Here is a 20,849-nt window from a genome sequence, read left to right as displayed (position 1 = left end):
AAAAAAAAAAAAAAAAAGAAACGAGACAATTTTATATGGTACAGTACCTGGTTAGAACTGGCTTTTTCAAGTCTGTCAATCATAATTTCAAATTGCAAAGGTTTAATTTCCATTTTTCTGTTAAGTCTATTTAATAATGTCTCATCTTCTGAGTCCATATCATAATCCGGTTGCTCGTTGTCTAGGTTAAAAGCTAGAAAAGAGAAAGAGAAATTCTTCAAATTGAGCTGAAATTATGAAGTTACACACTTAGTTTTAGAGACTATACAGTGACAGGTATATTGCTTTACATATGGAATAAGAATACCAACTGAGAAACTACTTTTTAAAGTATCTCACATATATGACAAAACATAAAACAGTAATTATAACAGATGAACATGCCAATGTGGCAATGACTACAGAGCAACATTAAAAATCTAGAATTAAGCTTAGGATACTGCACAAAATGTAAATCAGTGAAGATAAAATGTAAAGTAAAACTAATTTTTAAAGATGTCAGAATAGCTGGCTAGTTACAAAACAAATTAAGGCTAATGCCTACTCTTACTGTGAAGCTAATGAATGACATATCACAACATTCAAGACAAAAGCCCAGATACACTGAAACATAAAAAGAAACTACAGGAAGAACTATATGGACAGTTTTAAATTAAAAATATCACAAAAACTAATTTAAAATAATTAGCTATATAAATTTAAAATTTTTACATATAAAACTTTATAAGTCAGTAGACAAAGAACTGAGGAAAAAGTAACATACAAAGGTACACTTTTCTTACAATTTCTCGGAAATACAAGAAAAACCCCAATACCTCTAAAAAACTGGTCAAGAATTTTTAGTGGAGAATACCAATGTACTTTTAAACATGCAAATCAGACAGACACACACACACAGTATTTTTCAGTCATCAACTAGACTAAGATTTAAAAGTTGCTATTAAGCTATTTTGGGCTGTGAGGAGGAAATTATAAGCTGGTAGTTATCAATTAAAATACACTCTCAAACTTGGTAATTTCAATAACATAAATTTACATAGTACTTATATTACATCCCACATAATAAAGTTAATAATTAAGAAGGTTCTAGTTATTGGTGAACTTATGACACTATTCTGTACTTATGATTAATTTTAAAAGTATACTCTGTTTTAAAAATGTAATTCTTACCTTTTTTATATTGTTTAATTACATGATTATCATTTATTTACAAGTAAGCTTTCAAAAAGTCAATCTATTTCAGATCAGACTCAATGAGAGATGTTACATATCCTACAAACTATACAGATTACTCAACACTACTCTTTCTTCCACAAAGAAAATGCTATTTGCAGCTGCACACAATGATACACCTTTGGTATACAGACAGTTACCCAGATATCTGATAAAAGTCGAAGCTATTTTTAAAGAAAGACTTGCCTAATCACTAAGCAGCAGTAACTCAGTAAACAGATATTCCCACAGGTTCAGGGGCAGAGCTATATATAAACGTGCATGACCATCTGTGCACACCTACCTAATCTTACTCACCTCTTGCTCCTCCACCTCCTATCTGCTCTATCTAGATTCTATTCTGGCAAAAGCCAGCACCCCTGCTTGTGAGGCAGGGGAAAGGACAAGAAAAGCTGGGAAATAGTTTGGAGAGACTAATGGTGACAATTGACAGGAGATCTGACAATGTGCTAAATCAGATCCAGGGCAAAGACTGGCTTACACCAGCACTCCTTTACTCTAGTATTTCCACCGTCCTTCTTATTTGAAAACTGCACAAGAATCCTTAGAGATTCAGACTTCCTGCTGTTTGCCAACCAGGTACATGTGTTTCAGCATTCTGTTTACTGCATACTTGGGTTCTTTACGTTATCAGACAAAAAGCTGTCACTGCTTTTATCATATTTACATACCTCTACACAGTTCTTGGGGTAAAAGGAGGACTAAATGCTGTTGGCTAAACCTGTATTTGATAAATTCTGTATAAAATGATTCTTTTAAACTATATAAGCATAATATTTTTTAATTTATTGACACCTCAGTTTATGAAGCCCAGAAAACATTTTTTTTCTTGCTACATAACAACAAGAAGAAAAGCCCCCTATACATAAGAAAAGGAGGTGGAGACAAAAGAGCTGGAAATGTCTTGATATAACAGACTGACAGAAAGTAAGGTATCCACAAAATATTCCTGTACCTAAGGCTCAGAGAACATTAATGAAGACGGGGCGAGAAATACTGTAAGAGCTTGCTGTGAGATTGTGTCTCCTAGGAATGTCAGAAGCTATACCCATAAAGTCACATCAACACGACTGCCCAAACATGAGCTGAACAAGCACAACAGACTGCTAAATAGATGAGGTGAAGCCCATGAGGGTTTAACCCTACAGGCAACTAAGGAATGCTGGGAGCAGGAGAAATAGGCATTCCCAGGAAAAGCACACCAGTTAGTTGCCCAGTGCCAGTCAGTGAGCCCTGAAAACATATATACAAGTACCATAATATGGACTGAACAGGTTTTATTTGGGAATACCTATGCATATACATAAACATACATAATTGCAATAGCAATCAGTGAAAAAGGAGGCCATGAATTTGAAGAGAGTAGGGAGGAAATATGAGAGGGCTTAGAGTGGGGAAAGGGAGAAAGGTTTTAACTAGATCCTAATTCAAAGAATGAAATTCTTAAAAAGGCACTGACAAGAGAATAAGGGTTATGTGTCTTCCTGCGTGTAGATTTCTTGTGGTAAAAGCCTATCAGCAATGAACAAAAAGGAAAGGATTTAAAGGTGTGAATAAGCACACTGAGAAGAAAAATCAAAGTGGGAAAGAAAGCAGAAAATTCCCTGCAGTATCATATCAACCAAGAAAGTGTGGTTACTTTCTGTAAGAAGAGTACCAGCTACTGTATGGGAAAGAAATTAGGATAGTCTCTTGACAGAATATATGATGTGTTTACATGCTGACTGGTGTTAGCTTAGGAAATATATGCAGAGTTTAGCCAGGAATGCCTTTCAAAGTTATTCAGCATTATACCATATTCATTTCCAAGTCTCTAATATGCTCAGCAGCCTAATGGAATGAAAACACATAAAACCAGAAAGACCAGATTTCCAATAGCTGAAATATGATGAGATGGTTTCAGATTAAACAGCTAGCTAAGCATGGTATAAAATGAGTAGAATCCAATTCAATGGAGCACATAACAAGGACTGGCAGTTGCTGTCTTCACTTCACAGTATCATTATCAACACGACTGTTAACTACTATATAACGTCATGCTTATTACATGTTGTATGATACAGAGAAACATTCTTTTCCTCTGTCTTTCCTCTCCAATTTCCAGGAATGGTGATACTAGTTTGGTTTCTACCCCCTTCAGTTTCCTCATGACATGTGGATCTGGGAGAACTTCAATGGGTGTGCATTTATTTTCTTATGTCCTTTGTGATAGTTTGAATATATTGGCCCATGGGAAGTGACACTATTAGGAGGTGTGGCCTTATTGGAGGATGGGTGACCTTGTCAGAGGAAGTGTGTCACTGTGGAAGCAGAGCTTTGAAGTCTCATGTATACGCTCAAGTCTGGCCAGTATGGAGTCTAATCTTCCGGCTGCCTTCGGATCCTTTAGCACCATTTCTACCTGCAAGCTGCCATGTTTCTCACCAAGATGATAATGAACTAAACCTCTTACCTTCTAACTGTACTAATTAAAGCTATGTCTGTTTATCAGTTTTTAAGTAGAAAAGGGAAAGGAACAGTACTTTGTTCAATATAGTATTTTAAGCAGTCAATATTTTCTGCTACTCCTTTTTAACACCAAAACATTCTATTTCTATAGTTTATTTTCCATCTCATGGCCTTTCAATCTATAATACAACCCTCACCTATTCACAGTCTTTTTACTTACTCAAGAGTGCAGCAGTATGTGTAGCATAAGTATTCTCTGACATACTAACCATGCTTAGCAGAGTACTCAGAAATCAAGGCTTTCCAAAGAACAAACCCCAATCAGGTCTCTACTTATTTATGAATTCAGAACTCTCTTCACAAACCATTCTTATATTTATAGATGTCTACTTGCCCTGGACCGTTCTGCTGCTGAATCTGACACACTTCCATAGGAACTGCACCACAGATGTGCCAGTCACTCAAACAGCCAGAGTCTAAAGTATATACAGCAGATTTTCTCCAACAAAAACACGAACCTAAGTTAAATAAGGCAGGTGATCATGAGACTTGTCTTAAAATCCCATTCTCAAAAAAGCAAATGGCAAGTCATTAGAGCTGATGAGAATGAAGTGAAAATAATAAATGTTTCGGAATTAGCAGGGAAGAGAACACTGAAAGCCCCCTTCCTCCTTTGTATGTAGGAGTTAGCTAAAATCACACTTCCTTCAAAGGGATGAGTATGAGTTTGAAAAGAAAACTGGTTGAAAACTTTTATAGAGATAGACTTTTCTTCTTTCAGGGTAGCTAAAGAAAGAACCACTTTCTGCTCAAATATCAGCCTGAAAGTTAATTTATAAAGGCTGCTTCAGAAAACTGTGGACTCAAACACCAGCTGCATCAAGGACAAGCTGAGGTGCCATCAGTGGACGTCTAACCCTTCATGTAAAAGCAATGGCTTTGTGTAAAAGCAGAGTGACTCCGTTGGTCCAAGCGCCTGCTGTACACGCCTGACAATCTGAGATGAACTCCTAGAGCCCATGTAAAAGAAGAAGAAAACTGACCCAAAAAGTTGTCTTCTGGACTCCACATTTGGGTTTTGACAGCTATTCCCTCTGAATAATAAATTTTAAAATAATTTAAAAATTTACAAGTCAACACAAATGTTCATAGCAAATTTATTCACAGTAGCCAAAAATGTCTTCTAGTGGTGAAGCAGCAATGGGCTTACAGTCCCAATGCGTAAGACCAAATTACTGATACAAACAACTTGAAAAATTGCAATGGAATTATGCCGACTTTGAAAATGTCAATTGTACAAGTCACATAGTGTATATTCCATTTATATAACATTCTTGAAATGACAAAATTATAGTTAAACAAAAGATTAAAAGCTATAAAACAATAAACTTACATATCTCATTAAATTTTCATAAGAATAAAATAATATGCACCTATCATAATGCCAACTACTGAGCAAGCATTCAAGAAATATTGATAGCTCCTATGATTCAATTCTATATCATTAGTTGATCAAGACTATTGTCTAATTTTGCAGAATTGAAGTAAATAAAGTACAATACAATGTTACGGTTCATTTTAGTATTGATATCCATTATAATGAATATACAGAAATCATGGTTTTTAATTAAATATGGTAAGTCTCAACTATAGCAGGAAATAATACTCTATTGCAAAAATAATGACCCTTTCTGTCCTTCTGCTGTCAAAGACAAATCTCAACTTTAATTTTAGGGGTTCTAAAAGGCATGTACATGGTATACAGACATGTAGGTCAAAAATGTCCCTATATGTAAAGTAAAATAAATGAATCTAAAATAATTTTTAAAAAGATTTTAAATGATACAATTCTAAGTAGTAGCCCCTGTAAATGAGATATCATTTATTAACCTCACCGTTAATACGTAATAAAATGAGAGAATTGTATCTAGTCAGAGGCAAAAATTTACATTTATATGTGTATACACACACTCACAACTATGTATGTCCACTTTAGCTACAATGGGTTGTTTACTACTTTAATAAAAACATATTAAACACTAAAACACATAAATACACTGGCCAGCTGCCTATGGGTCCTCACATTTGCCATCATGGTCACTCATCTGTATGGCATCAAGCACATTCACACTGCTGTTCATCCACCTTCAGAAGCACCTAGCATGTTCTAAGCTGTCATCATCTCCCTCTGCCTTTTCTTGTAATGCTGCAGAAACTGCAGTGAAGATATTACTGTTGCAGAGCAATGATGAAACAGGTATAGGGCGTCAAGGCTTTCAAGGATGACCAATTTCTATGTAAAAAATACCTGAATAGGAAACCTAGTGATTGCCAGGGGTTTTTCTGCACAAATACAACTTGTGGTTACCCAGCTACACAGAGAAACCCTGTCTCAAAAACAAAACCAAAACAAAACAAAACAACAAAGTCGGGCGTGGTGGTGCATGCCTTTAATCCTAGCACTCAGGAGTCAGAGGCAGGCGAAATTCTGAGTTTGAGGCCAGCCTGGTCTACAAAGTAAGTTCCAGGACAGCCAGGGCTACACAGAGAAGCCCTGTCTCAAAAATAGAAGAAAAAATGTTGTATGGAAATGTTGGGGGGAAAAAATGTATCCTTTGAATAACTTTGACCATATCTACTTTACGTTTCTCTGTAAGTCGCCTTTTACTTGTATTACTCACAGTAAATAAGTTACCTTGAGGAAATTCTGAGTTTGATTTCTCTGTAATGAATTTAAACCACCACTGGGCACTGAAAACTACTGATTAGCATCCCTTCCCAAATAGTCAGGGGGGGTGTGCGTGTGTGTAAGTCAGGAACAACCCCTCCTGTTTTCCTTGCCTAAGAACTATCAGGTAGAGCAATTCCAAAAAGGAAAGAAGGCAGGTAGCAGACTTCAGAGAACACATTGACAATACAGAGGGGGAAAGAACCTTACATTTACAACAAAGCAAGCCTATCACCAAAACTTAGAAATACATTTGTAGAACACATACCTCACACACTAAGATAGCTAGAAGACACACCAAAAGAGAGCAAGAAACATCATGTTTGCTAACAGCCTCAACAAAGTTGTTGGTAGGAATGCACAAAACCATCTCAGTGTGTTTACTCAGAAAAACTATATATACTAGTCATCTATATAAACCCTCCTCTTTTAAAACCTAAAGAGCAAGAATAGGTTTTGTGTTTTGTATTTCATCTTACTACCCAACAGAGAGAAGAGTAGCTATCATATAAATTGGGTAGGATGATTTATAGTTCTTTAGAAATGGAAGCTTATGGTGGAAAGAGGTTAAAAAAAAAAGTCTTAAAAACAAATAGCTCCTAGAGCCCAGATGTTCAAAGAGTGACTGATATAAGTCCTTTCTTGTTTAGTAGAAAAACATTAGGTATGTGAAAAACTTTGGAATTAACTATGGTCGCTCATGCAATATGTAGTAATAAAGGGAGAAAAATCAGTCTTAAAATCTGTATTGCTGTGCTCACTCATTCATGAATCCAGCTGGAACTTTTAAAAATTCTCTTCTCCCTACCACCATTTTCACTGTATGAAATACACTACACTGGTCAGTCATTCTACCCTGAGGCCTGTGCTCAGCTCATTAGGGTTCTTAACCAATTTCTGAGCAGGGAAAATTATTCCCAGATAAAGATACTTGGAAAGCAGCAGATCCAAGAAGAGCACAACAATCTTCCCTTTGATTCCTCAAAGCAAAGCTCTCATGTGAAGACACCTCACCAAACAGGAGATGGAGAGCAAGTTGGCCCAGAGTAAGGCTACAAACAGACCTGTTATCTGCCTTTCATTTCCCATTACTTTTTCAGAATTGTGACTTTGTTCTACATAGTACATCAGTTCCAGAACCCACCTATTTTTTCTGATCTTCATTTACTTATGAGGTTCCCCCATGCAGCTGTAATAATCTGTATGCTTCTAATAGTGTCTTTCATGTAGGTTTAATCCCCAGCCCAGCCAGAATACCCCCGCTAAGGCCTTATTTTCAAAAAAGCAAGGAAGTTAAATAAAGACTGACATATGAGTTTATTTATGTGTTGACACAGCAAAGTTATATAATTTAGAGCTGAAAGACCACATCTTACAGCTCAGAAACTGGTTAAGAACTCTGGTGAGCTGAGCATAGGCCTCAGGGTCATAGAATGACTGGCATTTTAATTATACACAGAAGATAAATCACTTCGTTCTAGTCTTAGCTGCAGCAATGAAAGTCTTTAGAACATCAAAATGAAATAAAGACAACACAATATGTCAAAAGATAGTGTGATGGGTTGTATATCCTTGGTCCAGGGAGTGGCACTATTAGAAGGTGTGGCCCTGTTGGAGTAGGTGTGGCCTTGTTGGAGTAGGTATGTCATTGCGGGTGTGGGCTTTAAGACCTTCATTCTAGCTGCCTGGAAGCGAGTATTCTGCTAACAGCTCCTCTGGCACCATGCCAGCCTGGATGCCACCATGTTCCTGCCTTGATGATAATGAACTGAACCTCTGAACCTGTACCATTAATGTAATTAAATGTAATCCTTATAAGAGTTGCCTTGGTCATGGTGTCTGTTCACAGCAGTAAAACCCTAACTAAGACAGATAGTTTTTGTTTTATTTTGAACTTAAATATTTAAGCTTTGTGTCTCTAGCTGCATATGTAGCAGAAGATGGCCTAATCAGCCATCACTGGGAAGAGAGGCCCCTTGGTCTTGTAAACTTTATATGACCCAGCACAGGGCAAGGCCTGGGCCAAGTAGTGGGAGTGGGTGGGTAGGGGAGCAGAGGTGGGGGGAGGGTTATAGGAAACTTTTGGGATAGCATTTGAAATGTAAATAAAGAAAATAATAATAATAAAAAAGTATTTAAGCTTACAAATTATATTTATTAACCAAAGCCAATACAAAAAGACTATCATGAACTGGTGAGCTGGCTCTGCAGAGCAAGGTCCTTGCCTCATAATCCTGATAACTTGAGTTACAGCCATGTTAGAAAGTAAGAACTGACCCTAAAAACGTTTTCCTCTGACCTCCACACATGTGCTACCTTTCCAACATTTACCTAACATTTACCTAAATTACAGTAGTTTTAAAAATCATATTAGTCAGGCTAAAGAGCTCAGCGGTTAATTAACACTGACTGCTCTTCCAGGGGACCTAGGTTCAATTTCCAGCACTCACATGGCAACTTGCAACTGTCTGTAACTCAAGTTCCAGTGGATCCAACTCCTTCACACAGACAGGCCAAACACCAATGTACACATTAATTAATTAAAATGTATTAATCACATCCATCTATTTCCTAAATGATTATCCATGGGAACTACTTTTAAAAATCCCTTTACTTGTAGGCAACAAAGTAAGACAGAAACACAAGTATATCTTGTCCCTAAGGCTTATCTTTAAGCACTTGTAACAGTACTTTCTAACAGAAGCATGTATTTAAAGACTAACCAGGTTGTATCTCCTATCCAACTGTCTAGTTCTTTCTTATGACTTTAAAAGCCATTATTACTTCAGTTTATCTAAAAATATCTAACTGACTCCTCAAATACAATACATATGGCAAGCGCCACTTGGAAGCAAGCAATATACCAATACTATAAAAGACAGAGAAAGTGAATACAAAGACATTCTAGAAATAGCAAAAGGAATAAGGAGAGGAGTGTATTTAACCACAAAATATAAATTGTCAAACATGAGACTGGGCAAGAGGCTATGTGACCCAAATCTACCTTTAAAGCAAAACAAGTGTCCAGGGCTACATAGCCAAAGAAGTTGTATGAGCATATGTTTAGAAAGCAGAACTGAAATTCTGCACACGTTTAGTATCAATAAATATTATATACCCAAATCTCACATAAAGTAGAATACTAGAGTATCTGCATAAGATCCCCCCCCCACACTCCTTCCATTTACATAGTTATCAACACAGTCTTGAAGCCAGTGTTTCTCAAACTTCACCATTCACTAGAAACCACATGGAGGACTTGTTAATACTGGGATCAATCATTTATTTGCAATGTGGTAGGTCTAGAGTGAGATTTATAAGTCTGTATTTCTAACCCCCAAGTGACACTAAAGGACACTATTCTGAGAACCACAACTCTAATGCACTAAAACATCAGAAATAGTGTGTCTAATGTACAATAATACACTGAACTTCAAGAATTTGTAAAATTTTCAGGTCCAAGGGTTTAAAATAACTTTTAAAGGTAGCTACTGAAAGCTAATAGACAAGTGCCTCTGCCGGGAGCTCTCCAAGGTTCTGAAACAACACCCGCGCCTGCCTGAGAACCATCAATCAAATAACTGAAGGAGTAACCAGGACTTTTAAAGTGATTCTCCCAGATTTCTTAGAGTTATACGACTTAGCCAGAGATACTGTTCATACCTCTCATCTCTAACCTACAAGGAAAGTGAACTGAAGCCAAGTTCAAAGCTATTTCTACAATGCTGTGCAGTGAAATTCAACCAATCACTGATTAATTCTTCAAAAGCTCTATAATCAGGATTATTCTTGGTCTTTTTGGTCAGCCAACTACCCACTGCTAAAAACTCATTATATATAAATAAATAATAAATATCACTGGCCAGGAGTAATAGCAATTACAGGAACTATAAGCAATGATAATGAGCCAGCTGGTAATGTTAATTCTTTTAAGTTTGAACTTGCAGCCTGGTAATGTGGCAAAATAAGGAACACCTGCCCCTTTCTTTTTCCGAAAGGCACTGGGCTGCCAGGGCTCAGTAGTAGAGTACTTGCCTAGCATACACTGAACCCTAGGGAATACTAAGAACAGAAGAAACTGCCTTCTCCATGGATGTGGACACCAACTGGCTATCCAGGATCAAGTGGGTAACCCAGAAAACATCACAGAGTTGGAAGTGTCAAGAAAATTTTACTTCCCCTGTATTATTTTCTCAGTCTTCATTTTCTTCTTTCAGATTCTCGTTTTCTTGTTGCTTTGCTATTCAAAAGAAAATTCTGTGAAGGATAGTAAGAGCTATGAAAAAATGCTCCTAACATTTGAAGGCACTCGACTTCATAAGAAATATATGTTATAATGCTACCAAGGGAAACAGAAGCCACAGGTACCAAAGTAAGACAAAGGATATCAGTACAGGAATCCAAGACTGGTTGACAGTGTACAGGGACCACTGTACCACTTTTCTCTAAATTAAAAAAAAATTCTATTTCTGAAATAAAGGATTTAATAATTTAATTTTTAAAATATTGTGATAGTTTAGGCATGACTTATACTGGGGAAAAAGGCTACTGTGCTGAAAGCTAGGGCATGCTGAGAGCAGGAGAAACTGTCTTCTCCATGGACGAGAACAGCAACTGGCTATCCAGTATCAAATGGTCAGTCTGAAAACATGTATATAAGTAATAATATATAATACAGTATATATTAAATATACATGTATATATAGAATATATAAGTCTATAATAAAATGATGTATAAGATAAGATGGATGCAATATAACTATATATGCACAGGCATATACACATATTCATGGAACAACAATTAATGGAAAAAGAGGCCATGAATTTGAAAGAGCAAGAAGAGGTATATAGGAAGGTTTGGAGGGAGGAAAGTAAAGGAAGAAATGATGTAATTATAATAAAATTTCAAAAAATAAAAGAAAAAATGTATTATACCAAGGTATATAGTTTCTTCAATAAATAGACCAAACGCTAAAATCAGTATTTTAATTAGACAACTCCCCCCCAAAATTAGCATTTTCAGGTTAATGTAAAATGGTAAAATCTCCAAGAATACTATATTTGAACTTTTATGACAAATAGAATCATGCTTCTATGACATTCATTATATTCAGGATTAGTCACTAAAGCACTGTATGTGACAGAAGGCTGGAAACAATCAAGTCTTCTTTAACAATAAACTAGATGGAGGGGTGTACACACCAAAAAAAAAAAAAAAAAAAAAAAGAAGAATAAGGACATCCTATACATGCCAATATATTTCTGGGGCTGGAGAGATGGTTCAGCGGTTAAGAGCACTGACTGCTCTTCCAGAGGTTCTGAGTTCAATTCCCAGCAACCACATGGTGACTCACAACCATCTATAACAGGATCTGGTGTGTCTGAAGACAGCTACAGTGCATGCATATAAAATAAATAAGTAAGTAAATAAATAAATAACTTTTAAACAAAGATTAATTCCCAGACTACAGTCTTTTTAAAATTACTCTTAAACATAAAAAAGCAAGGTGAAGAAAAATCATACAGGGAACCAGAGAGGTAGCTTAGTGGTTAAGAGTGCTGGCTGCCTTCAGGTGACCCAGGTTCGATTCCCAGCAGCCACACGGCAGCTCACAACCTTCAATAACTCCAGTCCAAGAGGATCTGACATCCTCTTCTAGCCTCTCTGAGCAATGCACACAGATGATGCACATATAGGCAAAACAAACATACACATGTGTGTTTGTGTATTAAATTTTAAAAAGAGAAAAATACACACGGTATAATAAGAGGTGCAAAATAAAAAGACCCACATGCTTGAGTTTAGGTGAGAAGCTAAGATTTTATTTCTACTGATAAAGTAGCTCATTGTAAGAGTGGCTACAGTGCAGGCTCAACACACGGGAGATTTGCTTCAGAGTGGTGTGTGTGTGTCTTTAAAGAGTCAAAATGACCTGCTCTATTTAAAGTCATATTTGTGGATATAAAAACCACTTTGTGTTTTAACAGTTCTGGGTGAGTGGTCCCTATTTACTCTCCGACACTTTCATGGTTTTCCTCTAAACTATTATCATTCTTGTTCACTCTCCAGTTTGGCAGGTAGAGAATGAGAGCTGAAATTCTTATCCAGACCGAGGTCAGGCAGCAAGTGATAATCATCATAAACCAAACCCAAAACCAACACACACATAAGAACAGAAATATATTAGTTTCTCATATAGCATACATTTCAAAAATCAAGATGTATTTCTAGAATCTTAATGGGGGGGCAAAAACACTAGCAGTGTTTTCCAACAGACTGGCTGTTTCAACATTTACATACAAGACAGTGAACTCAGTCTGATCTCAGTACATAGCTGAAATCAAAAGATCTGAAAAAAAAATTATAAAACAAAATTTCATGAGCAATTAATGTTGTTTTCTTTACTAATGGCATTCTTTCCTAAGGATTTTACCAGTTCTTTCGAAAATAAATAGCTGTGCCAAGGATATGAAATTCTAAATTACAAAATATAAATTACAAAGCTACAGTGATCCAAATAATAAAATATGAGCATAAGGTTCTACAAAGTAGGGAACTCAGAAATGAACACTCAGGTGTATATTAAAATGACTGACAAGGGTCCCAAAATGAACCAATCAGAAGAAACAGATGATGAGAACTGAATACTCACATGAGGAAATGAATTCTTATAACAAATAACTAAAAATGGGTTTAAGACCAGAAACTACAAAACTACTAGAAGAAAACACAGGACTTAAGTTCTGACAAGATTTCACACTAATTTTCCTCCCTGTGTTTTCCACCTCACCTCTAACAGAACCTTACAGTATAAGCCAGGCAGATCTGGAACTTGTCAACTCACAGTACTCCCATGGCCTAAGCCTCCCCATTACAGCTCCTGCACAGCAAAGGAAACGATGAACAGTGTAAAAGAAAGAGGGAAATGCAAGGCATGTATGTAATAAGAAGATACTATCCACAATAAAAGCACTACAGTTCAAGAACAACCCCTACTAAGAAATCCAATTTTCAAATCTGCAGAGATCTTGAAGAAGTATTTCTCTAAAGAAACATAAACAACTGTAGTGGCTATTCCTGGTTGTCAACTTGACTATATTTGAAATGAACTACAATCCAGAATTGGAAGGCTCACCAGTGAACCTAATCTGGAGACTGGGAGATAGAAGTTCCTGATCTGGATTTTGGTATGGAGATCTTGAGACACAGTGGTGANTGAATCCAGAAGATTAAGACAGGGAGATCTCCGAGTCCAAGGTCATCTGGGATTAAAGGTGTGGTGGCACACACCTTTAATCTGGGCTACACCTTCTGCTGGGGACCATATAAGGANATTGGAAGAAGGGAGTCTGGCTCTCGCTCTTTCGCCTTCTTGCTGTGTGGGGACTCAGCAACTGCTAGATCCTTGGACTTCCATCCACAGCTACTACTGAACCATTGTTGGGATTTGGACTGCAGACTGTAAGTCATCAATAAATTCCTTTACTATATAGAGCATATCCGTAAGTTCTGTGACTCTAGAGAACCCTGACTAATACAACAACCAATAAGCATATGAAAGGATCATCAATAATCACCAGAGACTACAAATCAAACCACAATTAGATCCAACTTCCCTCTTGTTAAGATGGTCACTAGCACCAAAAAAAGCCTAAGAAAAAAATGTACTGCTGAGCGTCAATTAGTATGGCAGTTTCTCAAAGTACTACAAATCCTCCTCCTCCTCTGTCTCCTCCTCCTAATAATAATAATGATGATGATGGCGATGATAATGATGATGATAATAATAATAATCACGATGATGGTGATAATAATGATAATAATAATTCAAGAATCCAATCTGGGTTAATGCCCATAAGAAACTGAAAAGAGGATCCTGAAGAGCTGCGTGGTTACCCACACTTAGTGCAACACTGTTCAGAACAATAGAAGCAACCCAAATGTTCATATACTGATGAACGATTTTTTAAAAATATGGTAGACATAGTGGATTATGTAATACTACATTAAAATACTATAAGAACAAAATCTTGTTGTAAGTTAATGACATGGATGAATCTTGAGAACATTATGCCAAATGAAGTAAGCAAGCCACAAAAGATACTGTAGAAGTCAATTCAAGAGGTATCTAAAACACTCAAGCTCATAGAACAGAAAGCAGACATAGTTATTGTCAGGGCCTGGCTCTAGGGAGGTAATGAGCAATTTTTATTCAAATGACATAGAAGCTTAGTTTTTCTAAATGAAATGGAAGTTCCAGAGATCTAGCTAATAATATATACTGAAAGTGATTAAGGTAAATTTATGCTCTGCCATTTCTTTATTACAATGAAAAGGTAAACAAAACCCCAACATTCAGCCAGAACCATGTCATAATTGTTAAGTCCACATTAAGGTGCTTTCTACAAAGTAATTAGGCTGTTCTCTAAACACATCACTGGCATGAAGCAAAAGAAAACTTAGGAGTAATCTGAATAGATATGACAGATAACAAAAAACTTTCTTTTTGGATTTTCCTTTACTATAAAGATTTTATATAAAGAGCTATTAAATTATACACAAGGTCAAAGAGATTAGTTAACTATATTATACCAAAGACAGTTTATTCATTTTGATAACCACGCTGTGGTTAAATGAGAAAATGCCACTGTTCCTAAGAAACATACACTGAGGTATTTGTAAGTAAATCTAAAATTTACTCAAAAAGAATTTAGAAAGAAAACTACCATGGGGAAGAGGAGAATGATAGGGGAATAGGGACAACTGGGGAACAAGCAATGAATACCACTAACTCTACATTTACTGAGGCATGGAGATGAGGCTACAGAATTCTTATGCCATTCTGGCACCTTTTCTTCAGTTGGAAGTTATGCCAAATTTTAGGAATATCATTTAAATGATATCAAAATAAAAATTTCTCAGAAAGAATGTTTAGGCACCATTTTCTTTCACTACCAATTTCATCTTCTAATATGAACACAAGTCCATTTAAACATACACATACCAAATATAACTAAAGGTTGTTTTATAGCCCCCCAATACAAAATTAATAAATATTTCAATCTGTTACTTTTCAAGTCTGAACTAAACACTATTAGTAATCAAAGAGATGTAAATTGTTTTCTGTTCCCAGTGTCTAGTAACAGTGGAAATACATACATAGTTCAGTACCTTGAAGAGGAGGCTCATCTGCAACTGAGGTCTCACACCCAGTAACAGCCACATTCTCTTTTAAAAAACAAACAAGCAAAACCCAAATCTAATTCAAAATCCTTCAAAAATGGCTCCCACAGTCTGTTCCTTCATACCTAATATAGCATTTTGTCCAAGAACCCCTGTTCAAGCATTATCAGTGCCTAAAGTCACTAAAAACGCTTCTAGAAAGGACAGCAAAGTAACTGTTAGTCGCTATAAGCAAAATGAAATTCTTGGCTAAATGTTAATGAAAGCTGTATATTCTTTGTATGAATAAAACTGAACTAATAAATAGTGAGCAAACTTACAAACACAGAAACTAGACTAGTGCAGTGGTCCATTCTGAAATCGCAGTACTCAAGGCAAAGGACAGAGGAGGGCGACTGCATAACTGAAGTTACCCTGGGTTACAGGGGGTTTTAGTCCATCAAGAGCTACAGAGGAAGACCTTGTTCCAAACCAAACAAACCAAAACCTAAAGCAACTAAACTATGTATGTATGTATGTATGTATGTATACACACACATATATAATCAGATCACTTTAATTAAAGTAAACATGAAAGTGATCCTATTTAAAATTAATTTTAAAAGTAAATAAGTTGCACACATATTCTAAAGCAAATACTTGAGAAACCATTCTCTGCGAGCAGCTCCAGGATAGGGTACAACTTATAAAACCCATGTATGCAACCCCAGCGTGAGGAGACGGCAGGGATAGCCTAGGTACACTGCTATAGCAGACCCAAGAGGTAGACAACAAAGAAGGCTGAAGAAAGAAGGAAGGAGGGAAAAGAAAGGGGAAGGGGAAGAACAAACAGCAAAAAATTCTTTAAAACCAAATAATACCGAAGTTATTAACTAAAGCTGAATAAACTCCATTCATCCAAAAGGCGAATATTTATAATTACTGCTGGCATCTTAAACACAAACCATAAAAAATTTCACAAGTTTTTGACGTTTTCTCACAAGTCTCTAGCCATCACAGAAGACAAAAGAGCCAACACAAGCAGTGCTTGTTATCACTGCCTGATATCACCTGCAGACTACAACTATGTTTTAATTAGAGAGAAAAAATATAAAGACTGCCAGAGAAAGCCAGAAACCAATTACATGCGTAACTTCAGGTTTCCAGGTAAGGAACTGAAAATTTGCCATTTCATCTTAATAACACATGAAAAGGTAAACAAAATGAACAAGGTCATAGTAAGTCATTGCCACCAAAATTGGAGAGACAGACAGGTGAATTCAGAGACTCTGGAACCAATTCAGGAGATATGTGCGTGCTTAAGCCAAGACTAAAGGTGGCCTACACAAGTCTAAGCACCCAGGCATTGGGGTGCTGCATATATTTCACCTTCCGGTATGTGAGTAGGTCTGCGGCGAACACAGGGTCCCTCAGTGCTTCTGGTGGGAGAAGAAAGGGAAGCACTTTGAAATATACCAGAACGTTTAGTTCTTAGCAAATGCTGCACATGAGTTATTTTACCAGAACCTAATCTGCTGATCTGGTGGAAGAGAAAAAAACCAATTCTAGAGGCTTGGTGGGCAAGGTCCTGTTACTTGCCCCATCAAAAGGACAAAAAAATGGGTGTTGGGGGGGGGGGGGTAGAAAAAAAGAAAAACCTTGAGAAGCACCAAAGTTCAGAATCCAGATACCCAGGCTCACCAGATCAATCTGTCTGTCTGATTTTGTACTACTCCCCACTCATATTAGTCTTCTTTGCTGCAGTTTACTGTTTACTGTTTGCTGCAGTTTACATCACATCTAAGACTTAATAGGTACCACAATCAGATTTAGGACCTGATAGGAATGTTATATTGCTCTGAAAAGGAATTAAGAAAACGCTAGCATAACTAAATAAACAGCAGCAAATTGACATGTTGCAAGGCAGATGGATAATGTAAGCTGAAAAACAGGAATCCTAGAAAGGAAAATCTAAACCAATGACAAGGTCAAAATTACTAGCAGCAATAAGTTTATTAGATTAGAGACAATTAAGCAAAGAGTCTCTTGGGTGGGCCCAGGGATTCACATTTGTAATTCCAGCTCTGAGGAGGCTAAGGGAAACTATTCTAAGTCTGAGGCCAGCTGGGCTTCAAAGCATGGCCCTGCCTCAAAAAATCCAAAATAAATACTAAAACTCACAACACATTAAAAAGAATAAAAGCCAAAGACTTAAAACTGGAGATCGCCCACAAGTGTTCCTTTAACCTCAACAGACAAACTGTGTGTGGCATGTGCACAAGCATACACACAAGCATGCACAAACACTAAATATATATATAACAACAGCAAAAAATAAAAAAATCTAAAAATAAGCCAGGAGGAGAAAGCGGACCTACAGTGGCGCAAAGATAAAAATTACACTCAACAGTCCTAGAAGTGCAAGCCAAGAGAGTAGACTGAAATATCTGAAATGTTGAAAACCAACATAAAACCTTCTACCCTAAGAGTACACACTCTATGAAATAATCCTCCCCAAATAAAATGTTCTCAGATAAATAAAATCTGAGGTGATTTGCTGCCACATGCTTGACTTGCATGAAATTTCAAAGTCCACCAGAGAAAGAAAATGACATGGATAAAAAAATCTAATCTGTATAAAGGAAGACTAGAAAATAAGTAAACAAGGGCAAAATGAAACTGATTTTTTTTCTTATTCCTAATTACCTAACGGTAAAAAGATCATTTGTTCAAAACAGAATGACAATATATTATGCACACATGTGATCTTTCATATGATGAATCAGTCAGCTGTTAACTACATACAACAGTAGTTCTATATGATTATGACATTTAAAAACATTTCCATCACTCACTCGTTTGTGGTGATGCTAATATGAATCATACTGTGTTGCTAGCACATTCAATTACGTACATCTGTAATATCTGACAATCAATGACTGTAAGTGGTCTACGTATTCATATATTACCCTTTGTCACTATGTTGTCCTTGTTTATGAGACAGGATATCACTAGATTCCTCAGGATGGTCTGGAATGTCAGGCTCAAGTGATCCTTACCTCAATCTCTTGCATAGCTGAGACAAGCCACTATGCTCAAAACTATAGTACAGCTTTTATCATTATACTACACTCTTGTAAAACACACACACACACATACACACACAACTAATGTAAAACATTCACATATTCATGCATACAACACTATGCATATTTAAAACAAACTTACTAATTGTCATGTGTTGGTTGTCTTTAAGAAATGAGTCACTGATTAACACTATAGATTTTCTTACACTATTTGTATATGCAGGTCTCTGAGTGCATGTGGAAGTCAGAGAATCATTCTCAGGAGTTAGTTTTCTCCCTCCTCCATGTACAAGCCCAGAAACTGAACTCAGATCAAGCTTAGTGGCCAAGCAATTTCACACCCACACACCTCTCCTGTGTATGGTCCTAATATTTGAGTGCAACTAACTACGCATGCGCACTGGAATGAGAGCAATTTTCTTCCTTGTTTCTCTTCCCTTTGAAGGTACACCGAATAAACCTCTTCTCCACTTTTTCACACTACTACTTGTTCCTTTGACATAATGAGGATGGGTGACCAAACCTAGCTTGTTGGGGCTGAGAGTGTCCAGGCCTATAACCTAAATCTCTGGGGATAGTATAAGAAACAAATGACCTAGTCTAACTAAAATTTATAACATTAAACAAAGCCTGGACATAGCTCACTTAATATTAGCTATTTCACAACATAAGAAGAAAAGTTTAGTTTCCTATTAAAATCCCCCCCACCCCCCAAGCTTCTGGGGACTAGATCATCAACCAAAGAGTACACATGGAGGGACCCATGGCTCCAGCCACATATGTGGCAGAGGATGGCCTTGTTGGTCATCAGTGGGAGGAGAGGTCCTTGGGCCCCAATGTAGGGGAATGCCAGGGCAGGACGACAGGAGTGGGTGTTTGGGTGGGAGAGCACCCTCACAGAGGCGGGAGCTGGGGGATGGGATAGGGAGTGTCCAAAGGGAAGACCTGGAAAGGGGAAAATATTTGAAATGTAAATAAAGAAAATATCTAATTTAAAAAACAAAACAAAACAAAAAGAAATGGAAAAAAAAGAGAAACCTTTAAAAAAAATCCTAAGAAATAAGCATTTTCAGAAAAATTTAGAGCAGAGAACTCTTTTTTGGGGGATGGGGATTGGGGTTCGAGATAAGGTTTCTCTGTGCAGTCTGGTTACCCTGGAATTTGCTTTGTAGACCAGGCTGTTGTTGAACTCAGAGATCCACCTGCCTCTGCCCCCCCAAGTGTTGAGATTAAAAGTATGTGCTGCCACCACCAGCCGACAGCAGAGAACATTATTTATAGATAGGTAGCCCACAGAATTGTAAGGCAGGAAAGCAAACTTCCCTTGGATTTTGTACAAGATAGGGAACTAATATGCTAGAATATGCCAACTCCCAAGGTAGCACAGCATCACTCCAGCATCTTCAGGAAAGATGCTAGTTGCTAGGTAAATGTGCTGAAGGTCTATTCCTGGTAGGTCTTACTAGCTATATCTTTCTATAGTATATTCTGTAGGAAGACACACAAGGGAGTTCTAAGTGTTTTTAAGTCAGCAACAACACTGCCACCACTCATGTCTGGCACCATGCCCCTTCTCACGAAGAATGTTCTGCCATTCATTAGTTCTCTGCCCAGCCCAAAGAAAAGTATGTCCCAACAGCTGTATGTACCACCCTTTTCTATCACTAGGCAACATGTTTTCTATAGCCAACTTCAATTTTTTTGTTTTATGTATTTTAACAGTCTTAAAACATGTGTCACACTACATGCAATTTAACTATTAGAGTGTTTTACTTTCTCCCTGATTGCTTTACTCATCACAGTCTGTTATATTTAAGTCTAGGTGATGGTAAATCCAGTCCCCTCTTTTTAAATACCAGACATTCAAATTACTGAGGGCAAAGGAGCATACATTCTCCTTGAACTCAAGACTTTTCATCTCTCTACCAAAATGAACAAGGGGTTGATTACTTTGTTCTTCCCAAAATACCTTCCCTAAGTAACATCTTTTAGGTCAGGAACATTCCTCCTTACTGAACTAGCTCCCATCCAGATACTGCTCTGTCACTTCTATCTAGCTCATGTTAGACTCAGGAGGTGGCAGGAATTACTAAATAACCTGGGGGGAAGAATTTTCGAATCAGCTGATGTGAACTGCAATTGCTGTCTGAGTCTGGTCTTGCTCACTATCTCAGTCATTCTAAACACTTGA

At 37.0% G+C, this 20,849-nt stretch overlaps 1 protein-coding gene across 2 annotated transcripts in view; it reads right to left on the bottom strand.

The window, feature by feature from the left end:
• Positions 1 to 20,849, bottom strand: part of Epc2 (enhancer of polycomb homolog 2) — a 90,712-nt gene that overhangs the window by 38,220 nt on the left and 31,643 nt on the right. For both annotated transcript variants that reach the window (XM_021192472.2, XM_029536143.1), the window contains exon 3: positions 48 to 193. In XM_021192472.2, the coding sequence (XP_021048131.1) occupies positions 48 to 193 (146 nt within the window). The remainder of the gene's footprint in view (positions 1 to 47; positions 194 to 20,849) is intronic.

Source organism: Mus pahari, chromosome 3 (assembly GCF_900095145.1).
Source record: "Mus pahari chromosome 3, PAHARI_EIJ_v1.1, whole genome shotgun sequence".
NCBI classification, from domain to species: domain Eukaryota; kingdom Metazoa; phylum Chordata; class Mammalia; order Rodentia; family Muridae; genus Mus; species Mus pahari.
This window is presented reverse-complemented; position numbering and strand designations above follow the sequence as displayed.